General features: G+C 39.9%; 1 protein-coding gene across 2 annotated transcripts; it reads left to right on the forward strand.

The window, feature by feature from the left end:
• The first annotated feature begins 261 nt into the window (after positions 1–261).
• LOC124633243 lies at positions 262–19,352 on the forward strand. Of its 2 annotated transcripts, none has more exons than XM_047168413.1 (5): positions 262–445; positions 9,983–10,231; positions 13,324–13,400; positions 14,339–14,501; positions 18,397–19,352. In XM_047168413.1, exons 2-5 carry the CDS (start codon positions 10,045–10,047, stop codon positions 18,495–18,497), a joined length of 528 nt encoding a protein of 175 aa, XP_047024369.1. In that variant the 5' UTR covers positions 262–445; positions 9,983–10,044; the 3' UTR covers positions 18,498–19,352. The 2 variants fall into 2 exon arrangements, with proteins under 2 accessions (XP_047024369.1, XP_047024370.1); XM_047168414.1 differs by lacking the exon at positions 262–445 and adding an exon at positions 6,526–6,664.
• The last annotated feature ends 551 nt before the right edge of the window (positions 19,353–19,903 follow it).

Genomic DNA, 19,903 nt, shown 5'->3' on the forward strand with positions numbered 1-19,903 from the left:
GATAGCAAATATTTTTTATTTTATTCCAAGCGCCTCGAAATTTATATTTAAAATGGCCTAAAGACTTATTTTATGTAGTCATGGTGTCTTTAAAACCGCTGAGGGTTATTCAAATTATTTAAGCGAGAGAATGTAAATACAAATTTTATTGAATTTATTAATAAAGCTTAAATCAATGAATCCAATCCTAGAAGACGGCTGCAGTATGATTAGCGCTGTCATCATCACGGTGCGTCAGCGTCAGCCGGGTGGCCGGCGGCGGTACAGTCGCGGCTCCTTCAGACGATCTCTGGCGAGCGCACGGTCACATCGCGTACTGCCGCGAACAAACGCATTACTCCCGACCGATACCCGTGATCATTCACATTGTCCAAGTGATTAGCGAGTGTAAACAGTGATAACCAGTGATTTAATTTATTTGTTTGAACGTGATATACTGACCAAGGTAAATATAGCGTCATTTATAAAAATAACCTTAAGTGTTTCTTTTTATTTCCGATTATTAACATCATATTTAATGCTTTCGATGTGTGTGGTAAAGGCCTTGATTTTGTTTTAGAATATATTTAGGTTACGCTACGTCCTTACCTTGAACAGTGTGAGTCGCAAGTTATTTTTAAAATTTCAGTCTTTACGCACCATTCGCCTACGTTTATATAGAGATTTACAAGTAGACGTCATTCTTTAAAATAATAATAACAAACACAGCCGCAACAGACTAAACTTTTCAACGAGAAGTAGGTTTGTAATCCCTCTGAAAACATACTAGAATAAGCATTTAAGTAAATAATACAAAGTACCTACTTAATAACATAGTTACACCTTATTTCAAATCCAAGGCAAATACAAAAAAATACTTGAATTTAAAACCGACAGGAAAATAAAAAATATATGGTAACATTTGGGCTGTAGGTAGGTAAGTAAACATTTAGGTAGCAATTTGATGTTTTCCTTTAACATATTAAATATTCGTCATAATTTAAAACGATCCATATTACGTGCACAATTTCAAAACGGGTTTTGATAAGTACCTACCTAATTTAGAATGAAATATTCTATGAATACTAATTAGTATTCATTGACGTCGTCTCTATTTGAAACAAGATTTATACACATTGTGATCAGTCAACGTAAATTAAAAGACGTCTTCCATATATTTAACTAGTAAACAAAGCATGTTGAGCAAGTTAAGAAAGACTGGAAACTTTGGAATGACCAGGTTAAAATATTGATCTACCTAGGTACCAAATCCATAATCATTCTAGACATAAATGCGAATATTTTGTTCAAACATCTATACTTACATACTGTAACAGTGAAACAAGCCTTATCGCTTATACAAATAATGCACATTGTTATGACGAGACTTTATAAACTGCGCAAAAGAACATTAAACCTACCGACTTCAGAACGCACGTGTCGATGAATTCGATAAAACCCCGTCATATAAGTTGATGGAGATGGTTATCTAACATTACCAAATGTATTCTCAACCACCGTTACTTACTAAGTTTTAATTCAAATATTGTACAGACAGATATTCTCACTGCGCTAATATAAGAACAGAATTTGAGTATGATGTCATTCATATCCACCGCACAGCGTAATTTAAAGTCACTTAGTCCCCAACATGTAGCACAATTTGTTCATGGATCAAATTTAATTTTAGTACGCTATTAAAGGATGAATGTACAATCGCAAAATAGTTCTGTAATAAATGTTAGATCATCGATTAAATAATGGCACGAAATACTTATGTACGTTCATTAACGGCGTTGGCGTGCAATCTTTGAACTGCACTGGTATACTTTGAAAGTAAAAAAGATTTAGATAGGTTTAAGCACGGAGGAGAAAAGACTAGGGTTTAAGGCTCTCAAAGGGCAGTCAGCAACCCTAAGGGACTTGCAGGTTTCAGCCCTTAGAGAGTCTCAGGCTTCAGTCCTAAGGGATTTTCAAGCTGCTGAAGCTTGCCGGGGCTTAATAGAGATTATTTGAAAGAGTTTCCGCGGTCAGAGCTCCAGAAGGGAAAAAGTGGGGTACTTAAAAATTATTCCTTAGTTGATTTCTACTCTCACATTTACCCTCTATGTGTATCAGTATAAGTATGTAAAAGCATTAAAATGATGTTGAATGTAGACTTAAAAATTGCCTGACTTATCTGAGTGTGAATAACCTGTAAAACTTAAGGCTTGGATGATTTTTTATCTAGAACATAACTAGGTAAATTATATTATTATCTGCGTATTTCCAGTAGCTTTCCTTGTATCAGGTTATCAAGGTGCCTTTAAGGCCGTGTAAACAACTGGCTTGCATTTAGTATGCAGTATTTCTCTTTGATATATTGAGAAATGTGATTACCTATCTTCCTAAAATAACATAAGGCACGGTGTTTGTTAACATCGAGTATAACTAGGGTTTAAATATTAATCTTAATTAGCCTGCTTCGAAAGAGAGCAAATATCAAAAGATTCCGTTAGACAAAATATACTTAAGATGAAACAAAAAGCGTCAAAAGGACAGTAACGAATGACCAAAGCTAAATACAAAGTAACTGTATCACGTTAACGACAGTTAAATAGCACCATAAAACCATATTTTAGCACGGCACAGTATTCTGTTACGAAAACCATGAAAACGGAAACATGTGGGGATATATAAACGAAGCGGAATTCCATAGTGATAGCTCAGTAGTTCAGACATGCGTACCGTTGCGTCAAACCAAAGACTTTATCGTCAAAGTATTTATAAAAACCATTCCAGAGCTACCTATGTAGGTAAGAAACTCTGTGTGTAGCAAAAAATCTGACGCGAAATAAAAAACTTTATAAGGTTCCTTTTGTCAATAAAACGCTTTTGTCTGAAATACAGAACGTTTATCTGAACTGTTACAGCCTTTTTATCGTCCCACTGCTGGGCACAGGCCTCCTCTCACATGGAGAAGGATTGAGCATTAATCACCACGCTTGCTCAATGCGGGTTGGTGATTACAGACTTTATAGTCCAGGTTTCCTCAAGATGTTTTCCTTCACCTTTATATCAGCCATTGGTGTCTAAGATATACTTAGAAAGTACATACAAACTTAGAAAAGTTGCATTGGTACTTGCCTGACCTGGAATCGAACCCACGCCTTCATACTCGAGAGGTTGGTTCTTTACCCACTAGGCGACCACGACTTTTGTTATCTGAACTACTTTTCATTAATATTCTTGGGAAAACAGTTGTGTCAATACCGGTATCAAATGGAAAACGGTACGAGCGGTTGTGACATTCTTGATGTACGTGAGAACACGTCTCTATGTTCCCGACTCCTTCCATATATGGAGCCTCTGCATATGGTAGTACTAACATGCCATGAGAGCCCGTCCGTAATTTATCCTCATTTTCCCTACTTTCCACTTAACAACTGCATGAGAACTAGACGGTAGCCCACGTAGCTATGTACCTTCTTCGTTATACCTCTATGATTCTCACAATTAACATCAATTACCTGCCGAAACTAACACCTACGGAATTGATACAAAAGGATTTTGTAACGTTGAACCTTCTTGGATTGTTTGCTGAGTGACGAATCGTTTTGAATAATTATCGTTGATCTGGAACAACGGCGCGTATCAACATTCCAAATGAAAGATACATGAACTGTAACCTAATTTGGTCATCAAATTAGAATTACTAAAAGTCAATGAACCTGTAGTGGTAGTGGTGATTAACGTCCGTCGATGTTCAACTTAAGAAACACGTAATAGAAATGCTTTGTTATTCATCCCCACGAATATCATTTCCATCCAGCAATGGAGTTTGTGGAATCAGCAGTTTATAATATCGTAACATTGTGTGCATGAGTCATTTCTGATGCATATTGTATTACACATCGCTATAACACTGGTGTTTTGGGTGATGTCATCCACGTCAAGTATTTTATGTCGATTTAAGATTCTATGTGGAAGGCGACACAGGGTCAGCTATATAAAGTGTTTTTGCAGTATAGTACTAATGTTATTGTAAATGACGCTGGTATGACTGACTTGTACCTAGACCAGACGAGGTAAACATCATTACTAAGCATGACGTCACTCAAAACCAAACCTTGACCAAGTAATGAATAGTGGGTAAAACTGAGGGTCATAGGCACGCAGTGCCTCAGTAAAGGAGTCACGTTGACATTTACTCAGAACAAAAAGAAAAAAAAAAACAACATGCTTAGGTACCTACTTCATTCCGCCTCGGTGGCCTGTTTTTCATAGAATAACTTTACGATAGCCAGAAGTGAGTTGAAATGTTTATAGATTTTTTATTAAATCAGTAGTCAATAGTTGTTAACCTTGGTCTCCGTCAGTATCGCTGAGGTCTATGACCATATATAGTTTTTGCGTGAGTTCACTGTTTCGACGAATCGTAATCTACAAACCAAGCTTGACACTGACATTGTGGTTGCAACTATCAGAACCTTGTTACTCACTCCGTAGTATTTATAGTTGTTCACATTAAACTAAGATCAAACATACTGTACACAAGTCTAACGAACATCTATCTAGCTAGAGGAACTAGAACTAATTCTAGCACCATTATTAGCATCTAAAAGCTATGCGTCGCAATTTACGAAAACTGTGTTTTTTTAAGCTTTTAGACCTCTGAAAGCCTCCTGTTATTGGATGAACCCTGTCTTAGGGCTCTTAGGGTATTAGGGCAAATAGTATCCAACAAGACTACTATTTGTTCCTACAGGTACCACAGAATTTTTAAAAGACCTCTATCCCTAAAATATACAGCTCGATCATAGTTTCCACGAAACCAGGTAAAAAGGAAAGGGATTTATTCTTATTCATATGTAAACCTGCTCTTAAAAAACTTATTTGAGCTCACATCATTTAGTACCTTACTCTAAAATTATTGCTTGTAACATTTCTCTTCATGTGAGACCCAGAAAAAAATCATTTCTTTTGATGACTGTGTGAGAAAGACCCTACAATAAAAGATACCGACGCCTTTGTTAGTTTGTAGAGGATTCATTGTTTACGATTTACATTCTTGTACAAATGAGTGAGCGTCACACGACGTGAACGCAGTGACGTCACGCTACCTTCTGTGGTTGCGCGTGCGCTGGCCTTCGCACACGCGTCTCTGGCCAAAGCGAGGCAAACCGCGCTTGTCGTCGGTGACACGGTGTGTCCGCGGACCTCTGTTACTATCTTATCCTTACATAATCGACTCCGAGAATATCCGTATTTGTCTTTCCATTGTAGTGCAATGAATGTAAACAACGGACTTTAAGATTGGGTAACTTTTAAGTCGTTTAAGTCACAGATAACGAGAAAGTAGGTCGGTATTCATAGTTTCGGTAACTACCTATTCATATCTTCAACATAGTACACAGTAACTGGAAGTAGAGCGTAATAAAAAGTACAGGAAGACAATTTTGTTGAATGGTGCATTGATGACACACACATGTGTAATGTTTATCTTCACACATTGGATTAGTGTGCGTACAGCGGCGCAGAAGCAAGGCCCCATGTTAATTAGTTAATGACACTGACTTTGCTCTACTGACTGGTACTCGTGTGACCTTCTAAAACCGTATTTATTTAAACTGCATTAATATGTATTATAAGTCAGACAGACTGGCTAGCTAACTGACTTTATAGCTAAGTACACATAGATGCTATAATGGTACCTACGCAGAATATCATCATTGATATAAAAATAAACAATTGAAGAACAAAAATGTAGCTATACATTTGTCTGCGTAACGACTTTCAAATGCGTAAATCCAAAACAACATCACAAGACAACTACACAAGACCGGGAGCTTCGTGATGTCGTGTCAATATCAATCTAACAGTAAATAGATACCAGAGATTACGGAGCGTATGGGCGTTTTAATCGGGAGCACGCATCTGGGACTTGTGGGCACCGAGTGGAATGCCCGGATCAATTGCATACAGATGCTTGCAATGGCTCTTGATTGCGTTACTTAACATCGATTAAGTGAATTGGGAGCGTGATAGTATTAGATGATACGGTATGTGAACAGCTGTAAGTGGATCTCGTTATTAACGTTTTGTATGGTTAATAAGCGTTGATAGTACAGTCGGCGTGTGAAGCATATCATATATTGAGTTCTTTTTTGGTTATAACTTTTGAACTTTAGTTTTAAGTATTTTTTAATGTACTGGCATTAAATGCCCAATGTTGCTGTGCCCTAACAGGGTCCACACATGTACGTAGCTGTAAGCTTATTGTAACACCATGTGAAACTTGTGGAACGCAATAAATAATATGAATATGAAGGTTAGTGGTTCATTGTATGGAATATGACTGATGCCATGACATAAGATTTTATTTACAAAATGTTTCAGCACTTTATGATTCCAGTAAAATTCAAGGCGTCCCCTGTGGTGACAATGACACAGAAAGCGCCACTATAAGGCCGGCCTTGCAAGTGTTTAATGACCGATACCTTGTCAAGAACGCACTCCGCTTGCCAAAACTTTCGATAGCGTGTATATAGCCGTGCTATATATTTATGTGCATACTACAAGTCTATTTTGACAGACTGATTCAGAAGATGAAACTGGGTTACAAACAATCAATGGCTTGAGCAGAATCAAGATATAAATAATTTTCAGTGATAAGTCCAATACTGCCTGCTGAATTGGCAAACGGGTAAGCAAATCCTCACCTGAAGGCATCGTTGATCTAATTAATAGTTTACTTTTAGGTACTTAAAAAAAATGATAATCGATATTATTAGGAGAAATTATTACATATCACAGTTCAATCTCATGATGCACTTATATAACTATTGGTTGTTACTCTTACTTTCTTTACTGAAAGTCGAAAGGAACGCCTGAATTCCCCATTATTTTTTAGTTTTTGGCAAATCCACGAACCATAGTAGATAAGTTCATAAATTTTATTGCTCGTCCATAATGACTTCAAAATTGCCTCTTAATACAATTGAAGCCAACTGTGACAGGAAAGGAGTCATTAGTCGGTAGCTTCATCCTTCTTGAACATCAATATAAACAAAGCTATAAGTAGTATCTACAGTACTCCATGTAACAAAGAAACAACGTTCACGGCTCACGAGGCATTACAACTCTATAAAAGTACAAGGATTAGTAATCTAATGCACCAATAAATCTCAACATGGAGAGAAAACAAACCATAACCATAACTTTGTAATCCATATGTAGATCTGTGCTATAACTTCCTTAGGTAGACGACAGGTACTGCGAACCATTTTATATGGTAACAACTCACTTTGGTCATAGTAGATACAAGTACCTACTTTATAGTAAAGCATAAATTTTAATGTAAAACGTAGCTTTTTAATTTACATTAAATACTTTTTTCTGCTGACTCTTCCGACTGGTGAATGTTGTAGCAAACATCAAACGAGTTTGGTTTGGATACGGTGCCGTACTTCAAACAACAGTAGATGATATGACATCTACTACGGTATCCGTATTACATATTACGCAATGCCCCTGACAAAGACAAGAATGTAGATACTCCATAGATAGGAGGTAATATGCCTTGCCGCCTACTACGCCGCGCCTCACGCGGAAACTATGATTAATAACCCACTGTTGTCTATTTAAATTCATACCAACAAAACATCTTTTAAATTAGATAGATATTTTGATACCCATAGTTGAATTTGTGTAACAATATTGATGAGTTCTGGGTCTCAAATAATTTCCCTTAGGCGATGATGAGGTGAATAGATTCTGCAGATTAGATAGTTCCCTTGAATCGAGGTCCATACTCTAGCCTAGCTAGGTATCCTGTGGTAAAGCATACGTCGTAGTCATTGCTGAAATAGCATTTTAATCAAACAGCTGGCCTTTTGATTGAACACCATTCAATCATTCGTCTGCTACACATATATCACAGAAGTAATGAGATTGACTTCCCAGTAAAAGCTTTCGAAGTTAAACATTGCAAATGGTAATGGGGTGTAAAATGTCTAGGTGTGTCCCATAGACTAGCTGTAGCTGTATAGGCGAGGCATTTGTTCTAATGGGGCCGATCTGCGAACTGGGTCAGGCCAATGCCAGCGATAATGGAGCGAGGGTTATCGTCATCCCACCCATTACATACTATTTGTAAATCCGTTTCAATCCGGCCGATAAAAGCAGTAAGGTTGTTAACAAATTGAACGCATTCAACAAGCCAGAACGAATGCTTATAATAACTATTCTACTGAAATGTTTTCAAAGAGAAGAAATAACAAGTTTCTTTTAAATATCCGAAAGTAGTCTCATGCATCATATCATATTAGTCTCATAATACGCACTTACGGTTGATCGATTGCCTAAATCAAAAGGGAGCAAAACATCCGCTGGTCACAATATACCAATCCATCAGAGTTCATAAATACGTAATCGAACTACTAAGCGTGATCCACAATTGATTTGGTACCTGTTGGGCAACACATCTAATTCTGGATCACAACGTTACTGCAGTCAATCAAAATGGATCGCTATTGCGAAATTTTTAATGCACGCCCTGGGAAATTGGTTACACCGCTTTGATATTCACCGGCAGTGTTACACAATAAAAAAAATACATTTACCTACAGACATTTAAATTGGAGTGTTTCTAAACCAGTTGAGCAGGAAGCTGCCATCAAGAGCTTTTTCTACATCTAATCTTCTTGACGCTAATTGGCGATAAGATAGTATTTCGCTTACGTTTAAACTTTTATATTTGGCTTATATGAAAAGAAGTCTGGAAAGACCGCTCAGCAACTAGTTGCAGCTATTCTGCAACCAAAATAACTCATTACCAACTAAAAAAGTATGCTCGGTACTTAAGCCCGCTATTCGTTCGTAAACCTCTCCATAACTCTGATTCAAGAATGAAACCTATATATTTTCTCGTTCTTCTATCGTCTATCGTTCACTATAGAGCATAATATATCATTTGCGTTTTCCACATCTGCCATCTACCAAGCTGTTTTTATGTAAAAAATAGCATAATAGCCGGTCGAGGCACGGTGCTGATCGTCTTAATGAGCAGGCACGTGTCCCCGCATCAGAAATAGCCCTGCCGAACTTTGAGGAACCGATAACAGCGGTGTCGCACTTTGGCCGACTTTGAACGGAAGTCGCTACGGTGACGGTGATGCAATGTTTTTATGGCTTTCTACTCGGTCGGATAGCAAAGCATCGATATTTGTCTTCTCACGTCATAAAAATATTAAAGCATTTTGAAACGCATTAAAGTTCCTTCTTTTTTTGTTTTCTTAATGCTGAAGTGTTTGTTTTTGATAATTGCTCCCGCAGCCGTCATCATTGCTATCGTACATTTAACAGGAATAAAGTACATATTAGCAAAATCTTCTTATACATGCAAACATAGGTGTCGTGCATTCCTGAGTGGCCAAAAACAAAATTGTTGAAATTTATGCGCGATGGTGCAACATCAGGCATATCAATGAGATAGACTCGACTGTTATCTAATATTAACGATATCCCAAAACTTGTAGAACCGCAAGATATCACTAAAAGTCAATGGCGACGCGGAAGTAACGGGTCAGGGCAATGACGAACGCCCACATCTAGCGAGTAGGTATGCAGCTAGTTAGCTTCATTTATAAAACACAATCACTGCGATAAAGATAACACCACTTTTGTAGCTAGTTTTATGAACGCAATGAACATTTACAAAGGTAATTAAAATTTGCATATTGATGTTATGTAACGCGAAGCAAATGAATAGGTAAATACAGGTCCTTTTTCAGATCTTAGCAAGAATTAGGAACTAGGAAGATGATGAGAATATTCTTTAGGTGCCTTCTTAAATCCCTATTTGTAACAATGTAAACTTAGTATTTATTTACTACTTAGTTCTAATGTACACACTTAAAACATGTCATGATGTTATGTAGAAAACGTCTTTGTTGAACTAAGATTAATCTGCCACGCAAACTCCTTATCAAAGAGCTACATAATTCTAATTACTTTGTTGCAGTCATGAAGCGGTGAGACGGATTCCAGACACTTTGGGACTTGACGAGACATAAACCAGACACCATGAAGCGATTACAGAAGTGTTGTTGTTGTGCCTCCACTCGAACTGGCACGCTCATCACTGCCATCCTCGGGATCATTCTCTCTATTGCCACAATCATCATAGTATGGGTCGTCAAGAGACACAGAATCACATTCAGCACATTCATCTTTGATGAAGACTTCGATAGGAAACTTTCAGATTTAGACAGTAAGTATCTACCAAACCACACTACTATTATAAACCTAACACGTCAATCTCAGGAAGTACTTGTCCGATTTGAGAAATTCTTTCAGTGTAAGATAGTCTATTTATGGAGGAAACCTAGGCGCCTTTTTTGTCTTAGTACTAAAGTAGTTCCCACGTAATGCGAATCAAACAGCTTGCAGATATGCTAGTATAGATTATAATAGAGATATTTTATGCATTTTGGCCACTGCGCTGTAGGGCGTGGTATGGTAACTGCCAGTATGTACATAGTTCAGGTATGGCCCACCTAATAGTAAGTTGAAGTTGACCAAGCGCGGATCCAGCCCTCAAAAAAGGTTGTGGTCACAGCTACTAGAAAATCGGCTACTAAGTACGAGTCGGAGCATGAACATGCTCATTAACAATCATGAAAGTCGTTTATGAACTTTTGAATTAAACTATTTCCTTTTTTCTGAGCATCAGGACTTTGGCATTAGGAATGAAAATAAACGTAGGAGGAAGTCGGACCCGATTTAAAAAAATAAAAAGTCAGTTTCGATCCGATATTTCAATATTTCAATCAATACCTTATATTGTTTTCTTTTTTTCTAGTAGCCAGTAAGCCAATGTATGGGTTTGACGCATTTGGTACACTTCTCAACTTTTACCTTATGTATGACTCATTTATTTTTTATTTTTTTAGGAATATATCTAAACTAGGGCATGCAATTTCGGTAAAATAAAATACACCGGTAAAAATTCGGTAATAAAAATATTTTTACCGGTAAACCGGTAAAACGGTAATTTTTGTATTTTTTTAAATGTGATATTATAACAATAAGATTGGGTAGTCGAACTCTTCGACTTCGAAGAGGAAGATGTCTATCCAGGAGGATAGAGAGCGAAGCCGAAAAAGAAGATACGGAATGCGGACCCCGTCACAAGATGGGCTAAGAATTACCGTGAAAAAATATATATTTTTTTTTCATTGAAGTGAAAGCCCTTTTTTCTGGTAAATCATCAAATGACAGACTCTTTCTTTCTAAAACCCATATTTCTTAGTAGACATTTTATGGACCAGGGTCGCGGTAACTCTTTCGAACAATCCCGCAGCCCCGGCAGGCCTTGGCCCTGCTGGGCCCCACTGGATTTGATGACATCTTCTTGAGGAGCGCGTGGAACAATGCGCGCCGCCGACACGGGTCTGTTATCTATGCAGACGGAGGAACGATGAGCCACCCGAACTCACCGCCCACAGACCGACGCCTACGGTGGCCGGGAGTCGTCTCTCGACGTGGTGTCTTCCTGGATGAGAGGTGCGAACTCGCAGTCGCTCCGCCGTCTCCTTCTCGAGCGTGACTGCTTAACAGAAGGAGGCGACGGCTTCCCATTCCTTCTCGCTCCGGACCATGGCTTGAACCAAGGCTGGACGCGAGACGTCGCCGCTGCCTATTGCCTCGGTGACGACACGGCGTTACCCTTCCAAGGCAGTGCACATCTGGACTGTGTGCTCCACTGTGTCCTCGGAGCTCTCCGCACGGTGGTGAAGTAAAAGCCCTTGCAGTAAGGTCATAGAGTAGGTCAAATAAGCATAAGCTACATTTTTTCAGAGGAAAATCAGAATAACCGAATGAATACAATTTGTTTAGATATTATAAATTAAGATGAGAAAGAAGATTTGTACCTAACCTAGAGATAGTTAGGGAGTCACATAAGTTTACTTTCCTAAAAAACAGCAACTTTAACACCCTTACAACAAGCAATGTATGCAACATTACATTATTTTCAGGCTACATAATGAAGATTTGACGTTAAATGAACAATTGCTATATTTTATCAGAAAAACGTAAAAACCGGTAAATTACCGGTTATGTATTATTTTTACCGGTAATTTAAAACTCGTGAAAATGGGCGATTTACCGGTAAAAACGAAACCGGTAAACCGGTATTGCATGCCCTAATCTAAACGCATATTATGCTCATTATCAGTTCCGTCTTTAGCTTATGTACCGGGTGCAATCATTGCTAACGCTCGCGAAAAAAAAAACCACAATCTTTCCATACATAGGGGTGCTCCCTATGTATGGAAAGCCGGAAAATTTTTAGATTTTGTTGTAGTTACCAAGTAATAAAACCAAAAGCGAAGACGCCTACCATAACCATATAAAGTTGCGCGAGCGAAGCGAGCGCGAAATTATTGAGTTTTGTGCCACAAATTACCTAAAGAAATTATAAAAAAAGTACTATGAAATTAAGAAGCTGTGAGCGTAGCGAGCACAAAATTTTGGAGTCTTGGGACACGAAATCACCCAAACAAGTAAAAAAAAGCCAGTGCTAAGTGAAAAGGCCAATTTGTTGAGGCGGCGAAGGCGAAGGCGAAATTTGTTGAGTTTTGGAACAAAACAGTACCTAAACAACAAAAAAAAATGTAAAATAGTGCCAATTGTAAATAATAACAATTTTATTGTAATAGACAGCTGTGTTGCTCGAAAGTTTGTTCTTCACCGCTTCTTCTTAACCAGAAAGTGGTGGTTATGGGGGTGCTATCCTTTTCTACTTTCAATTTTAACTTAAACTAATCGAACGTTTTCGACATTGGACTCAAGACACCGCAAAGTGAAGAAGCCGCGAGCGTAGCGAGCGAGAATTTTTTTGAGTTTTGGGATACAAAAGTAAAGTACCTCAAAAACTAAAGCTGTTAAAAAAAAATATGGTGACCTCGAATTAGTAAACAACAGTCATAAAATTATCTAAATGCAACAAAAAAAAGTCTTATTTTATCCCTTGTGTTATCATCAGCCTATCGATTTCAAAAAACCGTAAAAGTGTGACGTCACAAGTCTATTAAGGTTGTGGGCATGCCCATTGTGCCCACAACGGTGGATCCGCCCTTGAAGTTGACGCATCCACTACAAAATCCCCTAGTAATTGATTAGTTCGGTTTATTACTGAGTTTAGTCACAGTCAATCAAAGATTAATTTATAATTACTTGTATTATTACATCGTGTCGTGCCATGGAGAACAAAATGACGAGGGTCGAGCTCTACGCGAACCTAAAGCAATATTGCTTTATAAATCCTGATTTTAATAAGATGTTTATTTTCTTTTTCAGTTCCGAGAATAATATTAACTATAAACTTGTGCTTCACCATACTGATATGCACACTACTTATGATAGCCGTACATAAAGTGAGTAAACTCTTTCCTTTTAATTAATTTCAAATCTGTCTACTTACCTAACGTAGCTAGTCTAGGACAAACGTGAATAATTGAAGGAAGACTAACGGTATTGTTCAAATTGCATGCTCCCAAAAGACGTCGTTTTCGGTAAGTCATAGAAAGCTCTAGAAAAAATTCGGACGTAGTACCTATAACTGTAGGATATTCTTGTAGGCAATAAGACTTCACTAGTTGAGTACTATACCCATTTGTGAGTCAATTTCCATCAACAGAGTGTTGCCTCATACATATCTAAGCCGTAAAAGGTAACAACACAACTTAGACAAACCCATGCCCAATAGTTACGCAGGGACCAAAAGGCCGATGAAACAGCACTTGAAATCTCGAAGAAAAACCTCCTTTTTGGAAAGGCGGTGAAAAATGATGACATTCTGCTCAGATGAGTTTCAGTGAGTCGTCACTGCAAGAAAAACAATGCATGACCAATAATAATTAAGTAAGCAAGAGCTTTGTTATTGAAAATAAGCTCACGCAATCAACGTATTATTAAATATTGTAACATCTGTTGAATGAACATGATTCATAACATAGTTCTATTAACTGTTGAGTAAAATTCTTGTTAACTTAATTTTCCTGCTTGTCAATGAGTTAAGTCTAGAGGCGGGATACTTAGTCAGACACGTGCTGACTCTTTTAACGCAACAACATGTTATTAAACTGTTACAATTAGTAGGAATGTCTACTTATAGTAAAATAGACAAACTATTTGCATTTAGCCTATATGACAAACACCTAACCAATAAAACCTATTTATAGACTGATAGGGCTAGGGACTCTTCAAAACTATCTTCTTTGTTATGTGATGAATGCAAAAGAACCGACCATTCCTCCTTCCCGCCATACTTACTACTACTGACACACCCTAACTTGCATTTTTTGTTCCACAGCGGCGATCATGGCTGATGTTACCCTGGGTGGTGCTGGGCATCGTGCTGGCCATCGGCTTGCTTATCAGCGTGTTACACACCTCCATAACTTACTATCTCGACGATAAAGAAGATCACACCATCATAGCCACAATCATTCTTATTGGCGGGCTATTCTATTTATGTAAGTCGACAGTTTACCTATATAAGCATTAGATATGCTCATTTTCACCAACAAATACCTAAATTTAGGGATCCCCTAAGAGTATTTAGGGATTCATCATCATTCATCATTCATCATTATAATACGAATTTCGTTTTCACCAAAGTTTAAGTGTCCCTTGTAACCTTTATTAGGTAGTAGGGGAGCCCTTATTCTAAGTGACACTTGACTTACTTACTTGACTTAGAGTCCTATGTCCCCTAGATGGGGCAGAGGGCATCCACAGTGCTCCGCCATCGCGTTCGGTCTTGAGCTTCGCGCTTTATTTCGCTCCACGTTCTGCCTATAGCCGCCGCCTCTGCAATGATCGTCCGCCGCCAGGATTGTTTAGGGCGGCCACGTTTCCGCTTCCCTTGGGGATTCCAGTCTAGGGCTTGCCTCGGGATGTGATCGGGGTCCCTTCGGAGCGTGTGGCCGATCCAGTTCCACTTGCGGCGTTTGATCTGCTGGTCGATCGGTGTCTCCCCGCAGCGTTCCCACAGTTCTATGTTGGAGATTTTCTCGGGCCAGTATATACCGAGAATACGACGAAGGCAGCGATTGACGAAGACCTGGAGCTTACGCGAGATGTCTTTTGTGGCCTTCCATGTTTCGCATCCGTACAGCAATACGGTTTTGACATTGGACCGGAATATTTTGAGCTTAACTCTCCTGGTCAACTTCCGTGATTGCCACACAGGACGGAGCTGTGCGAAGGTTGCTCTCCCTTTGGCGATCCTCGACGTGATGTCCTCCTCGGTCCCTCCTGTTTCCGACACAACACTCCCGAGGTAGGTGAACTTGTGGACCCTCTCCACTCCCTCTGTGCCGATAAGCAACGGTAATGAGCACGTCACTCCGCACCTCATTTCCTGGGTCTTCCGGGTGTTAATTTTTAATCCCGTCTCCATGGCCTCTCGTTGCAGGTCGTCCAGTTTGGCTTGCATGTCGGTTCGCGTGTGGCTCAATAGACATAGGTCGTCGGCATAGTCCAAATCTTCTAAGACGTTGGATAGTCCCCACTCTATGCCGCGGCGCTTGTTCTTGGTGGTATGGTGCATGATGCCATCAAGGACAACAAGGAAGAGGAGAGGCGAAAGGAGACACCCCTGGCGTACACCCGCATGAACCGGTATGTCCTCCGAGACGAGGCCGTCGTGAGTTACCCTACAAGAATATTTCCCGTAGATGGCCTTAATTATGGTCGTGATCTTCTCGGGGACTCCAATTTCACGAAGCCGGTCCCAGATGCAATTCCATCGCAGCGTGTCGAAGGCTTTTTCGAAGTCCACAAAGGTCAAGTACATGTCCCTCTGCCATTCTGATGCCTGTTCGAGGATTATGCGCAAGGTGTTGATCTGGTCCGTGCACGATCGGTTGGGACGGAAGCCAGCCTGCTCTTTACGCAGAAGAGGCTCGACGGCCCCCGACAGCCTGTCCAGGATGATCTGGCAGAGCACCTTGGAAGGAGTCGAGAGCAAAGTGATGCCTCTCCAATTGCCACATTCACTGAGGTCTCCTTTCTTGGGTACGGTGATGAGAAGGCCTTTGTTCCAGTCATCAGGTAACTCTTCTGCTGACCAGATGTTCTGCAAAAGGGGAGTCAGTGCGTTTGCTGCGGTGGTAATGTCGGCTTTGAGCATTTCCGCTGTGATGAGGTCGACTCCTGGGGCTTTCCCATTTTTTAGCCTACGGATAGCCTTCATTACCTCCTCCCCTGTAGGAGGAGACACATCGATATCCAGGTTTGATGTGGGCAAGCTGGCAGCAGGTACGGCCGTGGTTACGGGGTCACTTGGGACTCGGAAGATTTCCTCGAAGTGCTCCCGCCAGCGTTGAAGCTGTCCCTCCGATGTCACAATCAGCTGGCCTCCTTTATCTTTTAAGGGCTTCTTCTTCCTCTGGTTCCGATTCCCGGCCAAGGTCTTCGTCGCCTTGTACATCTCCCTGAGATTGCCGGAGTTAGCAGCGCGTTGTGCACAATCCGCAATAGAGTCAGCCCATACTCGTCGATCATGACGAGTACTGCGGTAGATTTTCCTGCGTATCAGGGAGTATTGCAGCTTCAGGTCTTGGCGCACTGCTACGTCGCTGGTTGTCAGAAGTTGAAGGTGGAGCTGGCGCCTTTCTTCAATGAGGTTCCAGGTTCGTTGTGACATCCAGTCCTCACGAGCGTATGTTTTGTGTCCAAGAACGACGGAGCTGGTCTCTGTATAGGCCATTTTGATGTGGTTCCACTCCGCGTTGACAGAAGTAGTGGAGTCTGGTTCGAGAACGGAGAAGCGATTTCGCAGCTCTAACCGAAAGGCTTCGGTTATGTCTGGGTCCCGCAGCTTGTTGACCTCAAATCTTTTTCCTACCCTGGACGTCGAGCTGGCAGCACGAGCTACCGCTACTTTGAGCCGCACCTCGGCTACGACTAGATGGTGGTCGCTGTCGATATCCGCGCCACGACGGTTGCGGACGTCGAGCAGTGATGAGCGCCATTTGGAGCTGATGGCAAGGTGGTCGATTTGGTTCTTAGTGATTCCATCGGGTGAGTTCCATGTATACTTATGGTGGTCTCCATGTATAAAAAGCGTGCCTCCGATGGTCAGGTCGTTGTCCTGGCAGAACTCCAAGAATCTCTCCCCGTTCCCGTTCCGTACTCCCATCCCGTGTGTACCCATGTGTCTTTGACAGCCGTCGTTGTCTGTGCCAACCTTGGCATTCAGGTCTCCCATGACGATTACTATGTCCTGTTTGCGGATGTTTTTCAAGGTCAGGTTGAGTGCACTATAGAAATCGTCTTTGTCTTCCTCTGATGCCGGGTTTGTAGGCGCATAGCACTGAACGACGGTTATCTTGCGGGCTTTGCTGTTAAACCGGGCTGTGATGATTCTCTCTGAGATGGGTTTCCAGTCCAGTAGGCTCTTCTTTGCAGCGTCAGAAAGGAGGAATCCCACGCCGTTTTCACGTACGTCCTCTTTATCTTCCTTCCCGGAGTAAAGAAATGTAAGGCCCCTGGACGTTCTCAGTTCACCGAATCCGTTTCTGCGCACTTCGCTGAGACCGAGTATCTGCAGTTTGTATCGCAACATTTCTGTTTCTGCTTGGGCTAGTCGGCTATCTTCGCTCAGTGTTCGCACGTTCCAACAAGCAATTCGTGTCCGTATTTTCATGCCAAAGGTCGTCGTAGTTTGATCGGTCCGGTTTTGCACTGTTTCAGTTTCTTTAATCTTTTGGTTTTAGGTAAGCGAGTGATTAGCCCACTATACCCTAGCCCACTGGTGGGGCTGCCACCTTGGAGCCTGTGGGCGTGCTCGGGTTTTTTCTCGGGTTTCCTCCCTAATGAGTTGGTTCTGTTTTGAGGCGCAGAAGACTCGCCTTGCGCCCTGCACCTTCAGCTCAGCTGCACCTCGTGGTGGTGGCCACGCGATTGCGCGGTGCAGCAGTTCCCAGGAGGGACGGCGGGGACGTTGGTGACTCGGACTGGCCAGGGCTCTGCTCAAATTCGGTGTTCCACCACTAACACAGCAGATGGTTTCTTGGCATTTTATAGGTAATGCTGGTCTCACATCCAGCGATTCCCACCAAGACCATACCCTGGCTTCCCCCCCGTGACACTTAGGGAAAGGTTAAGAGATTGTTGGGGAAAACGGGCATAAGACAATGGCTAAATATATTTTTGTGTTTGTTTAGCCATTGTCTTAATGAAACATTATAATATATCATATTAGATGATCAAGAATAATAAATAATTAACCTATCTTTTTATTGTAATATAAATGAACAATATTTTTAATTGTTTATTGTCGGAATTGTTTAATTGTTTGTTGTTGTAGGAAAATAAGATAAGGCTAACCTGAGAGGCTAACTATTCATTCTATAATTCCAGGTCTGTACCTCTACCTGTGGGCAGTGGTGTTCAGCCATTATTTAGACGTGCGTGACGAAGAGGAAAGAGGGCGGTACCGTAAGGCTCCCTACAGACGATAAGCCGACAACTGCGAAACTGACTGCATAATATTCGAAAATCTCGTCAACAGCTAATCTCAATGCTTTTATCTCTTACAATATTTTAGGATGATGAATGTGAAAATTAAAATGACTTTCTCGGATATTCGAGTGGAAACTAGTGTCTTGTCTTAACAGTGCCTTAACTCGGAGTAAATAAATATTTTATGTATTTGTAGATACCTATTGACAATGAATTTAATACATCGTAGTGCTAAGTGTTGGTATAATGTTGATTTTTTTTTTTATAACGCATATACAAAAAGTTGGGCAAGAAAAGTTCATTCAAAAGGTTATCTGACGTACCTACCCCTTACCTAAATATTTATTTACCCAGTAAAACTAAAATATCATAATAATATCTTTACTTTACTTTGTAATGAATACCTATAATAGTCCTTTATTAAATGCAGAAGGTCTCTACAGGTGTTATACATTGTCATCGGTTCTCTCCCACATAGGTACCTACCTATTTCTTAAATGTTGTCTTACAAAGTAAGGCGCTAGACAGCAAAAAGAATAAAAAAAATATTTTAAGCAATTTTTATAGTAGATACAATATTTAAAACTTAACCCAAAACTAGCCTTCAGGGCAGTCGCGTTTTAGCAACACAATTTTTATAAGTAGATATTCTAATACGAAATGGTTAAAATAGTCATTAAAATTATTTAATAAAACATCTAACTTGCCCGTAATACCTGAACCTGTCTATAATAACTTATTTTTATATTTAATTTAACAAAGTTTTACGAGTACAGAGAAACATTATATTGTTAAATCTAAGTTACTATATTAAGTTTGATTACATTCTTGTTTAATAAACAAAGAATAATAAACGAGCGACGTTTTATTTTCATCCGCAACCCATCGCAAATCCTTTTATTTTTACTATTCTAGTCAATTTCTGTCATGAGGAAAAAAACTGAATAAATTAATTTTAACATTATTCTAGGAGGAAAAGAACAGGTGCAAATAAAGTTTGCAGTAAAACATTCGGAATAATAATTCTGTGGTTGAACAAAAAAAAACAATTCCACTGTAATAGTGTTATGCCGGTTCCCCATGATTGTCCAACAAGTTTTCAAAAATATTTTATCGTGCGTCTGCACCCATAGTAAAAACCATTAAATAAAAGAACTCTTTGGCAAAATCGTTTCGATTAGAATATGTTTTCCTCAGTTTTCCTAGGCTCAAAAGGGTTAGCTAAGCATGCGTAAGAGTATCTAACTATATTCTAAAGAATTTTTACAGACTTGTTAAGAATGTGTATTTACATTATACATATATTTTTGAAGCCATTAGACAGATTCGACACTAACACGACCCAAGTGGTATAGACGGTCATATTTACGAACAGTTTGATTGTTGGACGATCGTGCGGAGCCAG

The sequence above is a fragment of the Helicoverpa zea genome, chromosome 9, assembly GCF_022581195.2.
Source record: "Helicoverpa zea isolate HzStark_Cry1AcR chromosome 9, ilHelZeax1.1, whole genome shotgun sequence".
In the NCBI taxonomy this organism is placed as follows: domain Eukaryota; kingdom Metazoa; phylum Arthropoda; class Insecta; order Lepidoptera; family Noctuidae; genus Helicoverpa; species Helicoverpa zea.